The 18,047-nt window shown below is 50.5% G+C and overlaps 3 protein-coding genes across 5 annotated transcripts; all 3 read left to right on the top strand.

Annotated features, from left to right (window-relative positions):
• Positions 1-57: 57 nt before the first annotated feature.
• On the top strand, positions 58-3,562 carry CKS1B (CDC28 protein kinase regulatory subunit 1B). Its single transcript, XM_081120720.1, has 3 exons — positions 58-348; positions 2,341-2,468; positions 3,047-3,562. Exons 1-3 carry the CDS (start codon positions 290-292, stop codon positions 3,097-3,099), a joined length of 240 nt encoding a protein of 79 aa, XP_080976846.1. The 5' UTR covers positions 58-289; the 3' UTR covers positions 3,100-3,562.
• A 2,338-nt stretch (positions 3,563-5,900) lies between these two features.
• Positions 5,901-11,614, top strand: FLAD1 (flavin adenine dinucleotide synthetase 1). Of its 3 annotated transcripts, none has more exons than XR_013997676.1 (8): positions 5,901-5,957; positions 6,408-6,632; positions 8,061-8,805; positions 9,498-9,945; positions 10,118-10,216; positions 10,294-10,483; positions 11,224-11,297; positions 11,398-11,614. XR_013997676.1 is itself a non-coding variant. In XM_081120887.1 (8 exons), exons 2-8 carry the CDS (start codon positions 6,552-6,554, stop codon positions 11,531-11,533), a joined length of 1,473 nt encoding a protein of 490 aa, XP_080977013.1. In that variant the 5' UTR covers positions 5,901-5,957; positions 6,408-6,551; the 3' UTR covers positions 11,534-11,614. The 3 variants fall into 3 exon arrangements, 2 of the variants coding, with proteins under 2 accessions (XP_080977013.1, XP_080977014.1); XM_081120887.1 differs by having other exon boundaries at positions 9,498-9,645; XM_081120888.1 differs by lacking the exon at positions 5,901-5,957 and having other exon boundaries at positions 6,105-6,632; positions 9,498-9,645.
• Positions 11,615-12,106: 492 nt separating this feature from the next.
• On the top strand, positions 12,107-12,292 carry LENEP (lens epithelial protein; the record flags this gene model as incomplete). Its single annotated transcript, XM_081121235.1, has 1 exon — positions 12,107-12,292. The coding sequence occupies one exon, from the start codon at positions 12,107-12,109 to the stop codon at positions 12,290-12,292; it is 186 nt and encodes a 61-aa protein (XP_080977361.1).
• Between the last annotated feature and the right edge of the window lie 5,755 nt (positions 12,293-18,047).

The raw sequence follows: 18,047 nt of genomic DNA on the forward strand, positions 1-18,047 counted from the left end.
CACTGCGAGAACGTGCACAGAAGCAGGGCTAACCAATAAGAGACCTATTTTTGACCTAAGCTTGTTCTTGAGAAACGTAAGAAGTGTGCTCCAATAAGGACTCGACGAAAAGCAAATATAAGCCAATAGGAGGCTCGAAGGTGGGGTTGTCCCGCCTTAAACCGAAGGGACCAATAGGAAGTGCAGGCGGTGTGTTTGAAAGTGAGGCCAAAGAGGGTGGGAGCGCGTGCTGCTGGGAGTTGTTTGGAGGTTGGCGGCGCGGCACTGACGGTCCTGAGGCAGAGCAATCATGTCGCACAAACAGATTTACTATTCGGACAAATACGACGACGAGGAGTTCGAGTACCGGTTAGTGCCGGCGTGGGGGCCATAACGAGGGGGTGAGCTTTGACAAGTGAGGGCACGAGGAGTTAGTAACGAGGACTGAAGAGACAGGATCGGCGCATGCGCAGCAGATTAACGGGACAAGGGGTGATAGTGGAGAGCATAAAGCGCATGCGCGAAGCGTGGAGCCGATTGTAAAAGTAACAAAAGTATGGAATTTGGAGTTAGCCCTCTTGGGGGAGGCGTAGGTGGGCGCGGGTAGAGTGTTAGCCTGCTGACCGCTCTCACCGCTTGGGGTTCCTGGATCATTCTAAACTTAATTGAGCAAGTTGAACTTGCCTTATTAAGACTGCTTGTATCACGGCAACACCATAGAATCACGGAGCTACTAGGAAAAGGTGGCAAAGGCAGAGCTGGAATTTTCCTCGCGTCTTCAATGCAAGGGGTGTTAGAGCACCTGAGTGTCGCTGATTAATTAATGAGAAAGGGGCGTGGTTGTCCGGCTTGTTTTAGGAGGGGGCTTCAAGGAAGTGGAATGTAATAAAACTGGCCAGGAACATTGAGAAAAGACGTAACATGGACCCAGTCTATACTCTTCAAATATTTGAAGGGGATTTATTTAGGAAACAATTATGGAGTGCTTATAGGTTTTTCTAAAGTAAGCATGGCCTCTGCTTTCAACAAACCTTAAAAACCTGCGGAAATACTGACAGACTTAAGAAAGGTGATAATTGGTATGATAGAGGGACGTACTGTAATGGGAGCACATAGCACTTGCCAAGGATGGCGAAGAAAGGAATCCCTACAGAGTCTGCATGTGATAAATCCTAAATTCATTAGGGAAGACAAGGGGTTCTACAAATGTTGGCATTCCACTAACTGTATTAAGGGTAATACTTAAAACAACTTCCTAGTTTGTGTCTTGTCTTCTCAATTGAAGACCATAAAATGGAAACTTGCTTGTGTTTCTTCTCCAGCCTAGTACAGGGCTCTGGACCCTCTGGAGAGCTCCGGGTATGCTGACAAATACATTAATCATCTTTATGCCAGGTCTGTTGAAAAAGACCCCAGGCTATGCTTGGACCCAATTAACTTTCTTTTCCTCTACATCTGAACTGAGCTAATAACTAAAACTGCTTATAACACATTGCAGGGCTAGGGAGAAGTCACTAGTTTCATCCTCTGGAAGATATGTCTTGGCAGTGGTATTTAGATTTAAGAAAGGCTTTTGTTTTTTTGGGGTGGTTGGGGTTTTGTTTATTGTCTAATTAGAATTGAAGCCAGTCTTTGTGCCAGGGGCTTGTTAGAATGTAAGCTATTTTCAGACATTTAGACTAGAATTATATGATCTCTTAAGAAAAAAATCTCTTACTAGTACATTTTCATTTAGCATGATAAAGTCTGTCTGGGTTAGCCCAATTCAAATCAGAGTAATAATTTCTTGGCCATGAAAAGAAATTGGTAGGAAAGCATGGAGTTTCCCAAAAGAAGTCTTGTGGCACATCCCTTCAGAGTTCGGAAAATGAAATTGAGAATAGATTTTAAAGGCTAAGACACAGGCATTATTTCATCTTTTGTGATGGTTCTTTCACGTAGCACTACATAGTAGGCCTTCTCCACAAAAATAACTTCTCTCCCTTACCAATCCTGTTCAAAACCACCTTTAATTATTATTTATACCATGTGTGCTGTGGGGCCCCCATTATATTGTTTTAGGATAATCAACTAGAAGACTAAGCTCCAGGAAGGCAGAGGCAATGTAGCAACAGTGCCTGGAATTTAGGTGCTCATTCACTTGAGTTATTTATTAATTTGTACTTTTTAATATACTTTTCGAGGATTTATGTAAGTTGGCCTTTATTTCTAGCTGCCTGTATCCCACAGTAAGATATAAACTCCCATCAGAAACTGGTTTCTCTTTTCTTCTGTCTCTTGGCTTCGTATGCAGGCACTTGCCTAACAGACTGTAACCCAGTACTGACCCAAATTCCCTACCTTCCCGTGTTTCTTTTACAGGCATGTCATGTTGCCCAAGGACATAGCCAAGCTGGTCCCTAAAACCCATTTGATGTCTGAATCTGAATGGAGGAATCTTGGTGTTCAGCAGAGTCAAGGATGGGTCCATTATATGATCCATGAACCAGGTCAGTGCATTCACTGAAAGAACCATGTAGGGCTGCTGCTTCACTGAGGGAATGATAGATCACATAACCCAAAGACATAAGGGGAAGGTGGGGGTGGTTTATTGGTTTCTTACCCCACCAGTCATCTAGAAAGACTGGAGTGACCAAAAATAAGAGTAAAGTATATGGGAAGTTCAGAGACAACCTATCACTGAAAATCCTCCTTTTATAGGCCACATATATCCTGGGAGAGATTATGGTCCCTACTTCATTGTCCATCAGAAAGAGAATTCTTGGATATGTTCCCAATAAGCCACAGAAAGTATATTTCCTGATAAGACACCAGACACCGAGCTGTCAGGCAAAACTAATAAAGGACACCCTGGGGCTTTACAAACAGCAAAAGAACTGATATTAACAATTCTATACTTGGCAAACAGGCCACATTTATGGGTCTGCTTCTAAGGCCATATGCTTAAATTTTAATTTAGTTATTTAAGATCTTAGTGAGTGATAGCTGGGAAATGGGAGTGGGATACCCTATAGATTGTGCATAGAATGGTGTGAATTTGTCTCTTAGATTTCACTCATTCTTTCAGAACCTCACATCTTGCTGTTCCGGAGGCCACTGCCGAAGAAGCCAAAGATATGAAGCTGGCGAGCCACTTTTCAGCCCCTAGCTTTACACAGCTGTCCTCATTTGCTAACATCTTTCTGACGACATTATGTTGCCTTCTTATTTCTCACTTTGCTATTTAAAGTATGTTTAAAATACACTGTTTGAAATGTGCTGGTGACTGCTTTGCTTCTTGAGCAGAGCCAACAGCGGCACTACCCAGCCAGAGGAGTGCTCTTTGAGCTGCAGCCTCTGCTGAGTGTGACTCCAGAAACCATGGTGAGCTCTGTATCCAACAGAACACACTTGGCAGATGGAGGGAGCATCTGAGAGTAAGACCATGGCTGTTACAGGGAATCGTGTAAACTTGCTGTTTTGGTTTTTTCTTGCCAGGTGTATGTATGGTGATTTACATTTCAATGTATTGGAAACTTTCCATTTTATTCAAGAACTCTGTTTCATGTTAAAAGCCTTGATTAAAGAGGAAGTTTTTTTATAATCTCATTGTCTACTTGTAAAGGTTTTTCTCCCTCTCAGGGTGAGCATCACTTTCAATATCATGGTTCTAATTATATGCCCTTCAGTTGGATAATGAAGCTCAGCTCTTTGCTGATAACGAGGTTTATTTCAACATTCGGGTAACTGGTTTTTAATCTGATCTTAAAAGCAGACTTGCTGTCAAACATTTACTGAAATATATTTTGATCTACTGGCCAAAGGTAGAGGTTACATAGGGATAACATCATCTCATCAAAACAAGTGAACTGTTGCCCTAGCCAGTTTGCTTAGTGGTTAGAGCATCAGCCCTCGGACTGAAGGGGTCTCAGGTTCGATTCCAGTCAAGGGCACATACCTCTGTTGCAGGCTCAATCCCCAAACGGTCAGGCCACGTGGGGGAGGCAACCAATCGATGTGTCTCTCTCCCTTCCACTCTCTGAAAAACAGTGGGAAAAATATCCTTGCGTGAGGAGTAAAAACACAAACCAAAAAACAAGTGAATTGTTTCCCACAGTCATGGATGCCTTTAATATAGTCCCAATATTTAAAGGGCACATGAGGCTATCAGCCAGAGGCTGCTAGTGTGCTCCACTTCCTGCCAGGCCTAAGGCTGGGGCACACCTATGTCCTGTTCAATGTCTACAGTGGTTGGGAGTTGTTTTCAGTAATTCTCACTTTGGCTGAGAATTGAAATCCCCTGGATAGCTTTAAAAGTACTGATTTGTAAATCATTCCTAGCGGTGTTGACTTAATTGGCCTGGAGTGTGGCCTGGATGTGGGGATTTCAAGCATTCATATGCAAGTAGTTATAGCACTAACTTGAGAAAACAGATGTAGACTGTAGCTGTTGAAAATATTTCACCAAATTACAGCCAACCCTCTACATTTAAAAATAATAGTAGTACTAAGTAAGGGAGATTAATCTACCACTTTTCCCTGTCTTCCATTCATTTATTCCAAGTGTCCCTGGACCAGAAGCATCAACATCACCTGGAAACACAGAAATGTACATTCGTGGGCTCCACCCTAGACTTACTGAATCAGAAACTCAGGGTTGGGCCCAGCAACTTTAACAAGCTCTCCAGGTGATCCTGGTGCATGCTTAAGCTTGATAAACCACTGATAAAGGATTGGACCAGAGCCTGTGGTTGGGGTTTTTTGGGGGGATGGGGTCTCCTCCAAAATATCACCATTATTACTAATAAAGATAATAGAGCACATGGTTTATGTCATTAGGCAAGTAGAACTTTATTATTTTAGAGCTGAGTTTCTTTTAATTGGAAAAACACATCTTATTGCTTGAGAAAGAATGGTCTAGAAGCCTGGCTCTACCATTCACTTTGTTTTGTGGCTGTGTGGCATCCCTTCACCTTTCTGAGCCTGTTGCCCATCTATAAAACAGGCATCATATCTATCTTAAAGGAGAGTCAAATGGAGCCAGCCAGGTGTGGTTCAGCAGTCCTCCAAATGATGAATGAATTTGAAACCTTTACTACAGAAAACGAAGTCCACAGACGAGTAGCATCATCATGACTTGAGAATGGGTTAAATACAGCTCTCAGGCCCCACCCAAGGTTCCCAGACGATTAGTATGAACATGAAGGTTTGAGGAGCACTTTTAAACCAAAGGCAATTGAAATGAGAGCAAAAGGAGGAGTACAAAACAGACACAGCACTCCCTAGTCGCTGCACTCGCTTGTACACGCGAGAGCCATAGCTGGGAGAGGTGATGTTTAAGCTAAGCACCATCTGGAGCAAGGTGGGGCAAAGCTCTGTCTTGTCGATGAGGTTTAAGAAATTAGCTTTATATCAGAGACAAATGAAAGTTCTACACACTAAAAGCTCACCTCTGGGATCTTCTACTTCACAGGCAACGCTGACAATTATTCTTGGTGTTCCTTCAGTTTGCACCTGCTACAATATAAAATCCCTTCTCACACCAGTGGCAGCCCCTGACCCCTTAGCCTAATGAAAACAGCCGCGCACACAAGAATCTGAATACGGAACGAAGGTTAGAGTCAAGCCTCCATTTATTTCCAGCAGCAGAAAGGAGCACCTCAAAATCCTTAGAGCACCTCCAAACACCGTTCCTTTCACGCCCCAGCGCTCCCGCCACCCCACCCCCTGAACCCGAGCCTGGCCTCCACATTTCCGGGCGGGAGGTGTCCACGTGATTGTCGCTAATAACAACCCAACATTGCTCCCGCCCTCTAGCTAAAGCTCTCGAGCGACAGTCGATTTCACCAATGGGCCCGTGGAGGTAGTCTGAGCGACAGCCAAAGTGACCAATTAATTTGAGGTAAGTGTGGGTCTAAGGTGGGACTGCGAGTACGGAAGCCGCCCTGGGACAGGAGGAAAGGAGAGAGGGAAAGACCTGGTGAAGGGGCCAGAAGCAGGTGAGAACCTGGAAGAACTCAGTAGTCGGAAAAGTGGTGGGAAGAGATGAGATTCCGGGCTAGAAAGGGTGCGGAAGCCTTCAGAAGAAGGCGGCTCAGTTCTAATCCGGGTGGAGGGAGGGAACGCATTTAAAGGGACCAAGCCGCAGGAGCAGGTAGACATTTAAAGGGACAGGTGCCCCAAATTGGAGAGACATTTAAAGGTGTAGTTGCCCAAGATAGAGCAGACCCGAGGAGCCGAGCTCGGCAGACACAAGACCTTTAAAGTAGCAGCTGGAGCTGGTCATTTTAAGACCAGAGCCAAGCTTAGAAGTCATTGAAAGAGGCATGGACTGGGGTTTGAGAACATGTTTATTAAAGAGGCAGGGATAAAGGAGTCAGTTGTCAAGGGCCTGGTGAGGAAGACCATGCCCTCCTGCTCTCCCCCATTTTCCTTTCTGGCTCCTCCAGGTTCCCTCGACCCCGGACCCCCTCTTCCCAGGCTATGGCCCCCAGTGCCCTTTAGATCTGGCGGGACTCCCGTGCTTGCGACCCCTATTTGGGGGTCTGGGTGGCTACTGGAGGGCCCTGCAGAGGGGCAGAGAAGGCAGGACCATGGCATCTAGGGCCTCTGAACCTCCCCCAGGGCGCAGCGTGACGGCGGGCATCATCATTGTTGGAGATGAGGTCCTCAAGGTGTGTCTGGGACCGAAGAGGGGGGAGGGTGGGGCGTTCTCCTGTCCTTAAAAGTCTGCTCCACATTGTGTTGAGGGAGGGTAAACCAGGGTGGGGGTTCCCTTGCTGCCGTAGGATCCTGGAGTGAGTCCAGTGTGGTGGAGGAAAAGTGACCCTCATTCTTTCAATTACTCTGTTGAAAAACTTATAGCAAAGTCCCTATAATTTGCCAAGCAGTATGGTATGGGGATGAGGGGCTTTACAGAAGTGACAAGGAGTCATCCTGTAAAGGAGGTACAGGTACATGTATTATTTAAGAGTTAAATCCAACCTAATTGGGAGATGATCCAAGGCACTCAGCAGAGTGGATAAGTGAGATAGAAGGAAAGTACTAGAAGGGAGAAATCCCTTCTGACTAATCAGGGAAGTCATGGTAGGCATCAGGTTTGTAACAGTAATAGTGATCCCTGTTTTTTTAGTGCTTATTAGGACCTGACAGTGGGCTTATTACATCACATAGGTGATTTTACTAATCCTCACAACAACCCCATGACATTAGTACTTCTATTATAAATCTTAATAAATATATTATGAGACTAAGGCTCAGAAAGGTTGAGAAACTTGCCCAAGGTAACACAGCTAGGAAGTGGTAGATGGACTTTCAACCTGATTCTCTCTTACTCCAGAGCAACCATCTAACCACTAAACTGTGGAACAATAGCAGAGATGGGGCTGGAAAAGAAGATTGTATACACACCATAGACAGATAGCCTCAAATATTCTGCAAAAGAATTTGAACTTTATTCTGTATGTGGTTGGAAACAACAAGTGGCTTTTGAGCCCAACAGTGATGCAATCACAGTAACACATTAGGAAGGGTATTCAGGAGGCACCAGGCAGAGTGCTGTGGCTGGAGGCTGGGAGCCTGGCCAAGGGGCTGTTGCAACTATCCAGGTGAAAGGTGCCAAGGACCTGCTTGGTGGCAGTAGGGACAGAGAGAAGAGAGCAGATGGGGATACATTTCAGAAATGGAGTTGACAGCATGAAGGGCGTGACTGGCTGTGGACAGTGTCTGGGGATGCCATTGACAGCCAGGAATAGGATGAAGATGCCCAATAAGCACTTGGAGCCAGGGGACTGAAACTGTCCGGATTGGTGAGGAAGCAGAAAAGTTGTCCACATGGAATTAATAATAGACTTCATAAGCATAGATGAGGTCAAGTCACAGTGCAGAGAAGGAGGCCCAAGGTATATCGTATCATCCCTGATTCCTTTCATGTGGATCTTCTCACTCTTGTGCTCAGTCCAGAATTCTTGGCAGCCAGAGGTGGTATCCCCCAGAGAGCAGAGTGCCCCATCACCAGGCAGATGCAACTTTCATCCCTGCACCCTTTGCCCTTCATCCCACAGCACTGACACTCTCATCTTCCCCCATCTCCAATCTTCCAGGGACACACTCAGGACACCAACACCTACTTCCTGTGCCGGACACTGCGCTCCCTGGGGGTCCAGGTGTGCCGAGTCTCTGTTGTACCTGATGAGGTAGCCACCATTGCTGCTGAGGTCACCTCTTTTTCCAGCCGCTTCACTCATGTCCTCACGGCAGGGGGCATTGGTCCCACTCATGATGATGTGACCTTCGAGGCAGTAGCACAGGCCTTTGGTGATGAGCTCAAGCCACACCCTGAGCTGGAAGCAGCCATCAAAGCCCTAGGAAAGGAGGGCTGGGAGAAGCTGTCTCTGGTGCCCTCCTCTGCCCGCCTGCATTATGGCACAGATCCTCACACTGGCCGCCCCTTCAGATTCCCACTGGTCTCGGTCCGCAACGTCTACCTCTTCCCAGGCATTCCAGAGCTGCTGCAGCGTGTGCTAGAGGGGCTGAAGGGACTGTTTCAAAACACAGCTGTTCAGTTCCACTTGCGGGAGCTGTATGTGGCAGCTGACGAGGCCTCTATTGCCCCCATCCTGGCTGAGGCCCAGGCCCACTTTGGACGCAGGCTTGGCCTGGGTTCCTACCCTGACTGGGGCAGCAACTACTATCAGGTGAAGCTGACGTTGGACTCAGAGGAAGAAGGGCCCCTGGAGGAATGCCTGGCCTATCTGACTGCCCGTCTGCCTCAGGGATCGCTGGTCCCCTACATACCCAACGCTGTGGAGCAGGCCAGTGAGGCTGTATACAAACTTGCCAAGTCAGGTAGGGGCCTCCTCGGGGAAGGGCAGATGCATGGAACCACAGGTGCCACCCTAGGTCTCGGGAATGCAGGGGCTATTGGAGGCTTCCCAGAAATCCAGGAGAAGGTAGAGGATAGCTACAGTTGATTCATTCATTCTTCCAGTAGATAATGATTGAGTACCTACATTCACCAGCACTGTGCTGGGTATTGGGGAGGTAGCTCAACAGGACAGAAGTACACCCTACTCTATGACCAGTAGTTTAATAGGAAAGGTAGATGTTAAACAGGTAATTATGCATGAGATGTCAGTGATGAGGGGGACTCTACAGCAAGGAGATCAGTCTTGGTCTGGGGTCAGGGAAGGCTTTTCTGGGCAAATGCTATAAGCTGCATGATAAGGAGGATTTGGCCGGACCAGGAGGGGGCAAGAGCACACAATATGAAAGAGGGCATGAAAGGAAGCGGCAGGAGATTAAGGCGAATGGAAAGAAACCAGGATTCTGGAGGGTGGACACTGAGATGAGGTGTGGCTGAATGGCAGGCAGGGAGCAGACTCCGCAGGCCTAGTAGGCAGCATGACGGAATCTGGACTTCAGCCTAGAAACTCTGGGGAAATATTAAAGTTTTAAGGAAGGGCATCATGGCTCCAACTGCCCTTTGATGGCCATATGTGTCTGTCTGTCTGATCGCCTCTTCCCTACCTGTCTGGCAGGGTCTTCTCTAGGGAAAAAGGTGGCAAACGCCCTGCAGACCATTGAGACTGCCCTGGCTCGGTACAGCCTCGCCCAGCTCTGTGTAGGCTTCAACGGGGGCAAGGACTGCACTGCCCTCCTGCACCTCTTCCATGCAGCTGTGCAGAGGTGAGCCTATCCCCTGGAGGCAAGACCCCAGAGATACCAAGATACCTGATCGGCCCCATTTTCTAGTTCCCCATCCTAGGAAGCAGAAAGAAAAAGAGGTATCTGGATGGAGTTTGGGAGGGAGGTAGCCATAGTGACCGCTCGATTCCCGTTTCCCCACCCTATTTATCGAGCATCTGACATGCCTGGTCCTGGGTGTGGATGTGCAAGCCACCATGCCTGACCACGGGTGGTCCTGGTCCTGTTGAGGAGGTGAGATTTATCTACCTGAAACAGGGATGTGTGCTCCAGATTTGAGAGGTGAGAGATCAAGTGGGCTTTCCAGAGAAAGTAGGTTCTGATGGATGGGAAATACATGGAACGGGGAGGAGGGGAGGGTGTGCTTCCCAGGGGCCAAGGAGAAAAGCACAAGTTCTCTGGAGAGCATTTCCCTGCCAGTGCTGGCAAGCCTGTGGTTTCTCTCCCACCCCAGGAAATGCCCTGATACTCAAGAACCCCTCCAGATCCTATATATCCACAGCATCTCTCCTTTCCCTGAGCTGGAGAAGTTTCTACAGGACACCATCAAGAGGTACTAGGGGCCTGGAGGTTTGGGCTCCAAGAGGGGCTTGGAGGAGCCCATTCCTCACCCCCAGCCCTCTTCCTCAGGTATAATTTGCGAGTGCTGGAGGCTGAGGGAGACATGAAGCAGGCCCTGAGCCAGCTGCAGGCACGGCACCCCCAGCTGGAGGCTGCCCTGATGGGCACCCGCCGCACAGACCCCTACTCCCGCAGCCTCTGTCCCTTCAGCCCCACGGACCCAGGCTGGCCCTCCTTCATGCGCATCAACCCCCTGCTGGTAATGCAGAGAAGGACTTACAGCCTTCAGTCTCATGTCCTCTATCAGTCATTGCACCCTGGCTAACTGAGGTAGGGACATTGGAGCCTGGGGCTTGGATGAAGGGGCCCCATCATCCAAGGAAGGCTGAGCTATTTGTTCATTCAGCCTTTTGACCAATAATTTATTGAGCACCAAGTCAGTGGCAGACATTGTGCCTTTTGCTGTGGACAGAACAATGACTTAGACATGTGCTGTCCAGTACGGTAGCCATTAGCCATTTATTTACGTTCTAATCATAATTAAAATAAAATACAAATGACTGAAAAACACTGCACTGTATATTAAAAGGATGAATTTCAATGGCATGAATTATCTCAATTTAAAAAAATTAATTTGAAATTGATTTCCTCGGTTGCGCTAGCCACATCTCAAGTGCCCCCAGCATTAGCACAGCAGAAGAACATTTTCACCATTGTAGAAAGTTCTACTGGACAGCTCCAGCTGACACTGAGATAGCCCCTTCCTGCCCTGGTGGAGCTGACATGCCAGTGGAGGGTGGATTGGGAGTGGAGAGGGCACAGGATGAAGGCTTCTCTTATTGCTTGGCCTACGCAGAGCGAGATGTACTAGCGAATCAGATAGCAGGCCCTCAAAGGCCAGGGGAGCAAAAGAACCCTGAATGGGCCTCTTCCCAGGCAGCAAAGGGTAGAGTGGGAGAAGGCAGTATTTGTGACTCTTCTCCAACTCTGACCTCCCAGGACTGGACCTACAGAGACATCTGGGACTTCCTGCGTCAGCTGTTTGTCCCATACTGTATCCTGTATGACCGAGGGTAAGCGTGTCGGAAGAGAACGGGTGTGGGGAAACGTGTGGGTGCTGAGATAGGGAGAGCCACCTCACCGCACACTCACCCTCTGTTCTCCTGGCTCCAGCTACACGTCCCTGGGGAGCCGGGAGAACACGGTGCAGAACCCAGCCCTGAAGTACCTGGGCCCAGGAGGACAGCCCACCTACCGTCCAGCCTACCTACTTGAGAATGAAGACGAAGAGCGGAACTCCCGCATGTGACTCCTACTCCTGTCCACTCCAAGAGGAAGAGAAGGAGGCTGTCCTGGGGTGTAACCTCTCAATAAACTGTGCCTCTCCTCTCATGTGCCTGTTGTGTTGGCTGTGTCTCCCTGCGCCCAAGGGGATGGGAAAAGCAGCGTGGGCCAGGTCCTGCCAGCTCTGAGCTGGCAGTGCTCACTCCGAGGGGCTGGAAAGGTTCTCATTGGTGATTCTGACTGAGCGCCAACCTCGGCAGGAGCCCACCAGAGGGCAGGAGCAGGGAGCTGTGCCAACCACTGGGGGTACCAACAACCAGGCAGGGCACCCAGGGTTTCTAGGCTCAGGCTGGAGGGAGGGAAATTGAACCAGCCTGGCTGTGGAGAATGAAAGATAGAGTGGCCAGACCTCCTCCTAACCCCATCCCTCCTACATGGCTGTGCATAGGGGCTGACTCAGCCCATCCTCAGGCCCAGAACCTTCCCTCTGTTAGACCCTGGGGCCTTTGTCCCTGTAGTCATGAGGCCTGAGGGGGTAGGGACAGTGCTGATAAAAGGCACCAGAGGCAGCTCCCTCACCCTCAGAGCTGCTGTCCACATGCAGGTCGGAACGCAGGCCCTAGCCCAGGCCCTACCTTTCTCCCTCAGAGGGGCCCTGGGAGATGCTGGGCTCCGAGTGCCTATTGCAGAGATGGGCACCAGGTGGCAGGGCCTGCAGAGCATCCTGAAGGAAATTGCCTATGTCCTCCTCTGCTGCTGGTGTATCAAGGAGCTGCTGGATTAATAGCAGCAGGAAACTGCCTCCCTGCCAGCACCACAGCCTGGCATTGCTCAGGTGAGCAGGTAGGGCAAACAGACAGAGGCCTGGCTGCTGCTTCTGTGGCAGAGCCTGTCTCTCAGCTTTCTAATCTCTTTAGTGCCCAGCTCAACCCCCATCAAGACTCCTGGGGCTAGCTGCGTTTGAACAAGAATGGGCCACAAGCAAGGAATGAAGTGTGGATCCTGCTTTGAGTTGGTGCCATCTGACCATCAGACCTGCCTCATTTCTAAGCCTCCATTCCCAGTCCCCACCTCTGGTGGACCGCTGGTGCGCAGGACCTTGGCCTGCTGGCTGGGTCCCTAATAAGACTGCAGCAGGACCTCACACTCCTCCAAGCCTGGCACAGTGAGCCCACCAGCCCAGATGGTTGATCTTACCCTCTTAGTGCCAGGAATGGGCTGCCCCCTAATATCTCTGAGAATCACTGAACTATACAAATAATAAATAGGCCTTGAGGCTAAAAGTTCTCAATGTCTAAAGGGGAATCAGAAAATGTCAGCACTGGAAGGGTCTTGGAGCTGACCAGGGAAGGAAGGAGGTTGTCCTAGATGGAACTGAGACTGAAAGCCAGGTTTCCTGACTCACTGGAGCCTGAGTAGGGAGGGTGGAAAGGCCAGGTTCCTCCCAACCTGTGGGCAGGGAGGGGTCAAGCTTGGGCAGGGTCTTTTGTGAGGCCCTGTGCATTAGTATGGGAACTCAAATAGAAGACCCGGTCTGACCAGCTCCTGCTTCTGAGGGTCTTGGGGAAAGCCCTGGGCTGACGTTAGTCCCCAGCTCACAGAGGAAGTAAGGGCTCTGTTCCTCCAGCTCACAAAGCTGCAAGAAACAGGCACCTATGCGGTCACACAGGTCCCTCAGGCTCATCACAGGACACAAACAGCCAGAAGGAAAAGAATTGACTCTTCACTTCCCCTGGCAGCCACCGATAATTGTTTTCCCTGAATTACTCCCAGTGGCAGGTACACGTGAGCCATTTTCATCGTCTTGCTCATGCTTACTGACATGCCCACTCATAGCCCCATGCAACCGCAGAGCCAGCCATAGGGCCTGTTCAAAGGATCCCTAGGATCTCTACCTTCATTCCCTTGCCCCTCTTGGGGCCCAGTTATTGCCCCCCTCTTTCTCTCCCTGGGAACTGGCCTGGAGATGATGTATGGGACCCTCCCCCAACTCCCAGGGACCAGCTCTTGACCTCAGCCTTCTTCTTAGTTAACTCCTTTTTCTCTGGGCTTATTTTTATTTTTGTAAAGGTAATATATGCCTAGAGTAAAGGATTCTAATGGTAAAAGGTAAAGTTCTCTCCTACCTCTATCCTCCAGCCCCCAGCTCTCCTCCCTGGAGGTAACCATGGTTACTAGTTTCTTGGAGAGCATTATAGAGATAGTCTATATATCTCTACATATACCGCATATTCATTCACTTAACAAATATGATTGAGCATCTACATACCAACCTGGATGCTCTGAATACAGCAGTGAACAAAAGAGATTCCTGTATTTGTGGAGTTTACATTCTGGTGGGTGGATACAGAAAATAAAATATAAATCTAAAAAATAAATATAGAGATGTTATTAGGTGATAGGTGGTATGGAAAAAAGAAAAAGTTGAAATGGGGATATGAGTGGAAGCAGGTCTCTTTCACATCTATGTTTTTTCCCTCCCTCTCCCTTCCTTTCTCTAAATCAATAAATATATCCTTGGGTAAGAGTTTTTTAAAAAGCCCGGCTGGGCGTGGCTCAGCGGTTGAGCATTGACCTAGGATGCAGGCAATCAGGGTTTGATTCCTGGTCAGGGCACATGCCTGGGTTGCGGGCTCCATCCCCAGTTGGGGACGTGCAGGAGGCAGCCGATCAATGACTCTCTCATCATTGATGTTTCTATCTCTCTCTCCCTCTCCTTTCCTCTCTCTGAAGTCAATAAAGATATATTTAAAAAAAAAAAAAAAGTAGAACAAAAGTATTACCCATTTTAACAGTGAAGGAAAGAGGCCTAGAGAGGTAAAGTGACCCATCCAAATCATACCCACAGCATACTGTGCTAGGGTAGTCATTTAGGGAACCCAGATTTTCTCATCTCAAATTCAGGGCTTCTCTCAATTACCCTGCCTTACTCTTCTGAACTGGTGCTGGGGATGGTGGCCTGGGAGGCTGGGCCAGGCAAGCAAAAGTATGGAGGGGACTGCCACCCCCATTCTGCATGCACTCCATGTTTTCCCACTTCCACTTCAACCCTAAGCTCCCCTTGTTCTCGGTTTCCCCAGCTCATTTGGGGGCCCCAGCTTCCTCATTTTCACCTAATCCACACATGCCAGGAAATGGTTCCCTGTTCTATACCTGCTCACTCCTCTAGAAGGGAAAAGAGATGCAGCAGCTTCCCTGCAATGCTCTCTTTCCAAGTAGGGTTGGAGAACATCCGGCCCATGTTCGGTTCGGTTCCCCAACCAAAATCATTTGGTCTGGCCCTGCCAAGATCTCACCAAAGAGAAGCAGTTCCAGCCATCACATTAGGGGTGAGTTAATTAAATATTTGACCAAATATAGCAGGCTAATTTTTTTTTAATCTTCACCAAGGATACTTTTTCCATTGCTTTTCAGAGAGTGGAAGGGAAAGAGAGAGAGAAACATCAATGTGAAAGAGACACATCAATTGGTTGCCTCGGGGATCGAGCCTGCAACTGAGGTACATGCCCTTGGCTGGAATCGAACTGAGACCAGTCAGTCCTTGGGCTGATGCTCTAACCGCTGAGCCAAACAGGGCAAGGAGGCTAATTTTTAAGTTGATAATTTTGTATGGCCTGCGAATGATGTTATAAATATCCAAATGGCCCTTGGCTGAAAGTAGGTTCTCTACCCCTGTAAGCTCAGGTTTTGAGCATCCAAACTACTCTCTCAGGGATTTGCTAGATGGCTGGGAGGGATAGGGGGAGGGGTGTAGGGGTATAGGGGTAAAGGCAAGCAGAGTGCCAAAATAGGGAGGGATGGGTAAGATCTCACCTACCCCTCTGCACCCTGGGGCCTTCTGGTGGCCACAAGGGGTAGGGGAATGGGTGGGGTAAAACGGGGAAGGTAACAGGCAGAGCTGGAAGCAAACCCTAAGGACGTTGGCCTGAGGACACCAGAATTCCCAGCTGATTTTGCAGGATACAAGACCCTCAGTAGTGTGGGAAAGACAGGTGGAGGAGAGAGGTCATAGCGAAGTGGTCTGAGCAGCTACACGCAATAAACTGGATATTATAGTAATGATCTTGGGAGGGTCCCACGTTTTCCCAGTAAGGCCCTAGGAATAAGGGGTGTGGCAGTCATTTCACCAGCGCCAGAGAGCAGACCCTCAAGGGCACAGGCTCTTGTTTGCATCTTGTTTGCATATGAGTTATTTCCCCCTTCAATAGGCATAAGTGTGCAGCCCCTTTCTGTTACTCCCAGCTGAGGCTGTGTACTCCAGGCTCTCTGGGCATACCCATTCTTCAGGCCATTCTCGGACGCTCTGACCACCAGCCCTCAGTACCTTTCCACATTTCGCCTTCAACTCTACCTATCCCAGCTTCAAGGCAGCGCCCCAGACTCTTCGCTGGGTTCCAGGAACTGGGGGACCTACGCCGCCTGGTGGCTGGCCGGAGGGAGGTTGAGAGCAGAGGGGTTCTGATTCGCCTTCTCTGGGACGTGGAGTTTTGGAAAATGTTCCCCAGAGCTTCCTGAAGCTAAATTTATCTCCCCAGGCCTTGGGGGGCGCAGAGATCCCGGCGAAGATTAGCGCTGCGCGCTGCAGCCCGCTGGAGCCCAGAGGCCCGGAATAGGCGCTGAGTTATAAATAGTGCAACCCGCAGGTGTGGGGGGAGTCGGCGGGAGGGGGGCAACCCTTGCAGCCACGGCCCCTTCAGGTGGGTTGGGCGGTTGCGGTGGGGGTGACAGGGGGCGGCGGGCTGGGGGGTGCTGCGGTCTGAGCGCCCCCAGCGGTTTCCTGGGCGGCGGGTTTTTCGAGGGAAGCGGAGGCAGCCGGAGGAAGGGGGGCAGCAGGGAAGAGGTGGGCGCCTGGCGCAGGCTGACGCTCCACTTTACAGCTCGGCCCCCCACATTCCAGAACTGGTCCCCAGACCCACTCACTCAGGACCCCGCCCAGGCAGAACCTGGCCTTTCCTCTCGCCAGAAGCCCTGTCTCCTCCAGGCTCTGAAAGCATCTCATTCCTCTGCGGATGCCCTTTGGAGCACGTGGCCCAACCAGCCGTCACTCAGGTTCGCTGTTCCTGGCCAGCCCCAGGTATCAGTCCTCCCTAGGAGGGTTAACTTCCAGCAAGGGCTTTCATCCTTGTTTTTGGTCAAACACTTCATTCTACGGGTATTTACCCACCTCCTGCAACTTCCCCCCCAAAATTAAGATCTAGTTGGTCGACTGAAGATGTAAGTTAGAACGTGCGTATCTGGGACACTCCCCTATACCCAGGAGGCCGCTGCAGGCCCGACACCTGCCCTCCAGTTCCCAGTTCCAGTCTGAACCTGGGGGGGGGGGGGTGCGGTAGGCCCCAGGGGCCCGGCAGGGGTATCGTGGGAGGGGGTGGGGCCCCCAGTCAGCGTTTCCTGGCCGCAGCTGTCTCGGTGGTGTGGTGCGTTAAGGGCCCCAAGTTGGAGAGTAGGCGGGAACTTCAAGTAGGGGTTCCCCCCCCCCCCGACTTTTGAGCGAGGAAGGGAGAGGTGTGGACCAGCAGAAGAGAAACGTGATGGGGGGTGTCACTGAGGAACTATCAGGAGGTCCCAGGACTGTCGAGAATCAAGCGGGGAATGGTAATTCAGCCCCGAAAGATCCAAGTTGAGTCCAGCAAGACTTCGGACACAACCCGCAGAGATGAGAACTGGGCGAGCCCGAGGCACTGAGGCGCCGTTTGCTTATCTGTACCTAAGGGCTAATGCCAACCTAGGCGCCCGCCCTTCTATTGCCTGTGGAGGCCCTAGTTCTGCTCTCCCTGTGGCACGCTCCCTCCCTTCTTTCCCTCTGCCATGCCCCCTCCTCCCCGACGCAGCCCCCTCTCCATTTCACTTGTGCATCTGGCACTGCCGCCTCCCTGGCACTGAGGTTCCCCAGGCTAGCACGACCCCGAAGGCTGGAGAAGGAAAGGGAAAACCCTGGCCTGGACCCCACCGGCTCCGGGCGCTTACCAACGGGAATCTGACCGGCGGGGCCAAGAAGAAAACCCGGAGTAGTGACCAGCCTCGGGACCCAAGGGGGACAGGGACGATAGGAAAACCCGGGGCGGATTACCCTAGCGGGAGCGCCCCATGCCTGCTGTTACCCCCTTCTTCCTATAGCCCCCCTAATTCTCCAGTGAGATAATGTCTGGGGTGGGGGGCTGTTTGGTTTGGCCTGGGCCCTCAGGGGCGCCTCACACTTTCCGCCCCTGGCTGGGACCAGCACGGCAGCAGCTCCGAGGCTGAGTCACGGCCCGAGAGAGGAGGGAGGGACCGGGACTCTGTCCCTCCCCCTGCGCGGGGATCTCGGGTCAGCCCGGGTGAGGGCCAGGGCCACACTGGCACCGCCCATTGTGGTCCAACAGGTTGAGCTGGTGCCCTGCGGAGCCACCTGCTGGAAAGGGAGGGAGGCCCCCTGCGGAGGGGGTTGGGGAGGAGAAAGCGAGTCCCACCCAGTTCGGCCCGGCAGGCCGCGGGTAGCAGAACCTGACCCGAGGTGTCCGAATTTGATTCCGTTTTACACTAGTGGGAGGAGCTCTTTG

This window comes from Miniopterus schreibersii (genome assembly GCF_964146895.1).
Source record: "Miniopterus schreibersii genome assembly, chromosome: 19".
Taxonomy (NCBI): Eukaryota; Metazoa; Chordata; class Mammalia; order Chiroptera; family Miniopteridae; genus Miniopterus; species Miniopterus schreibersii.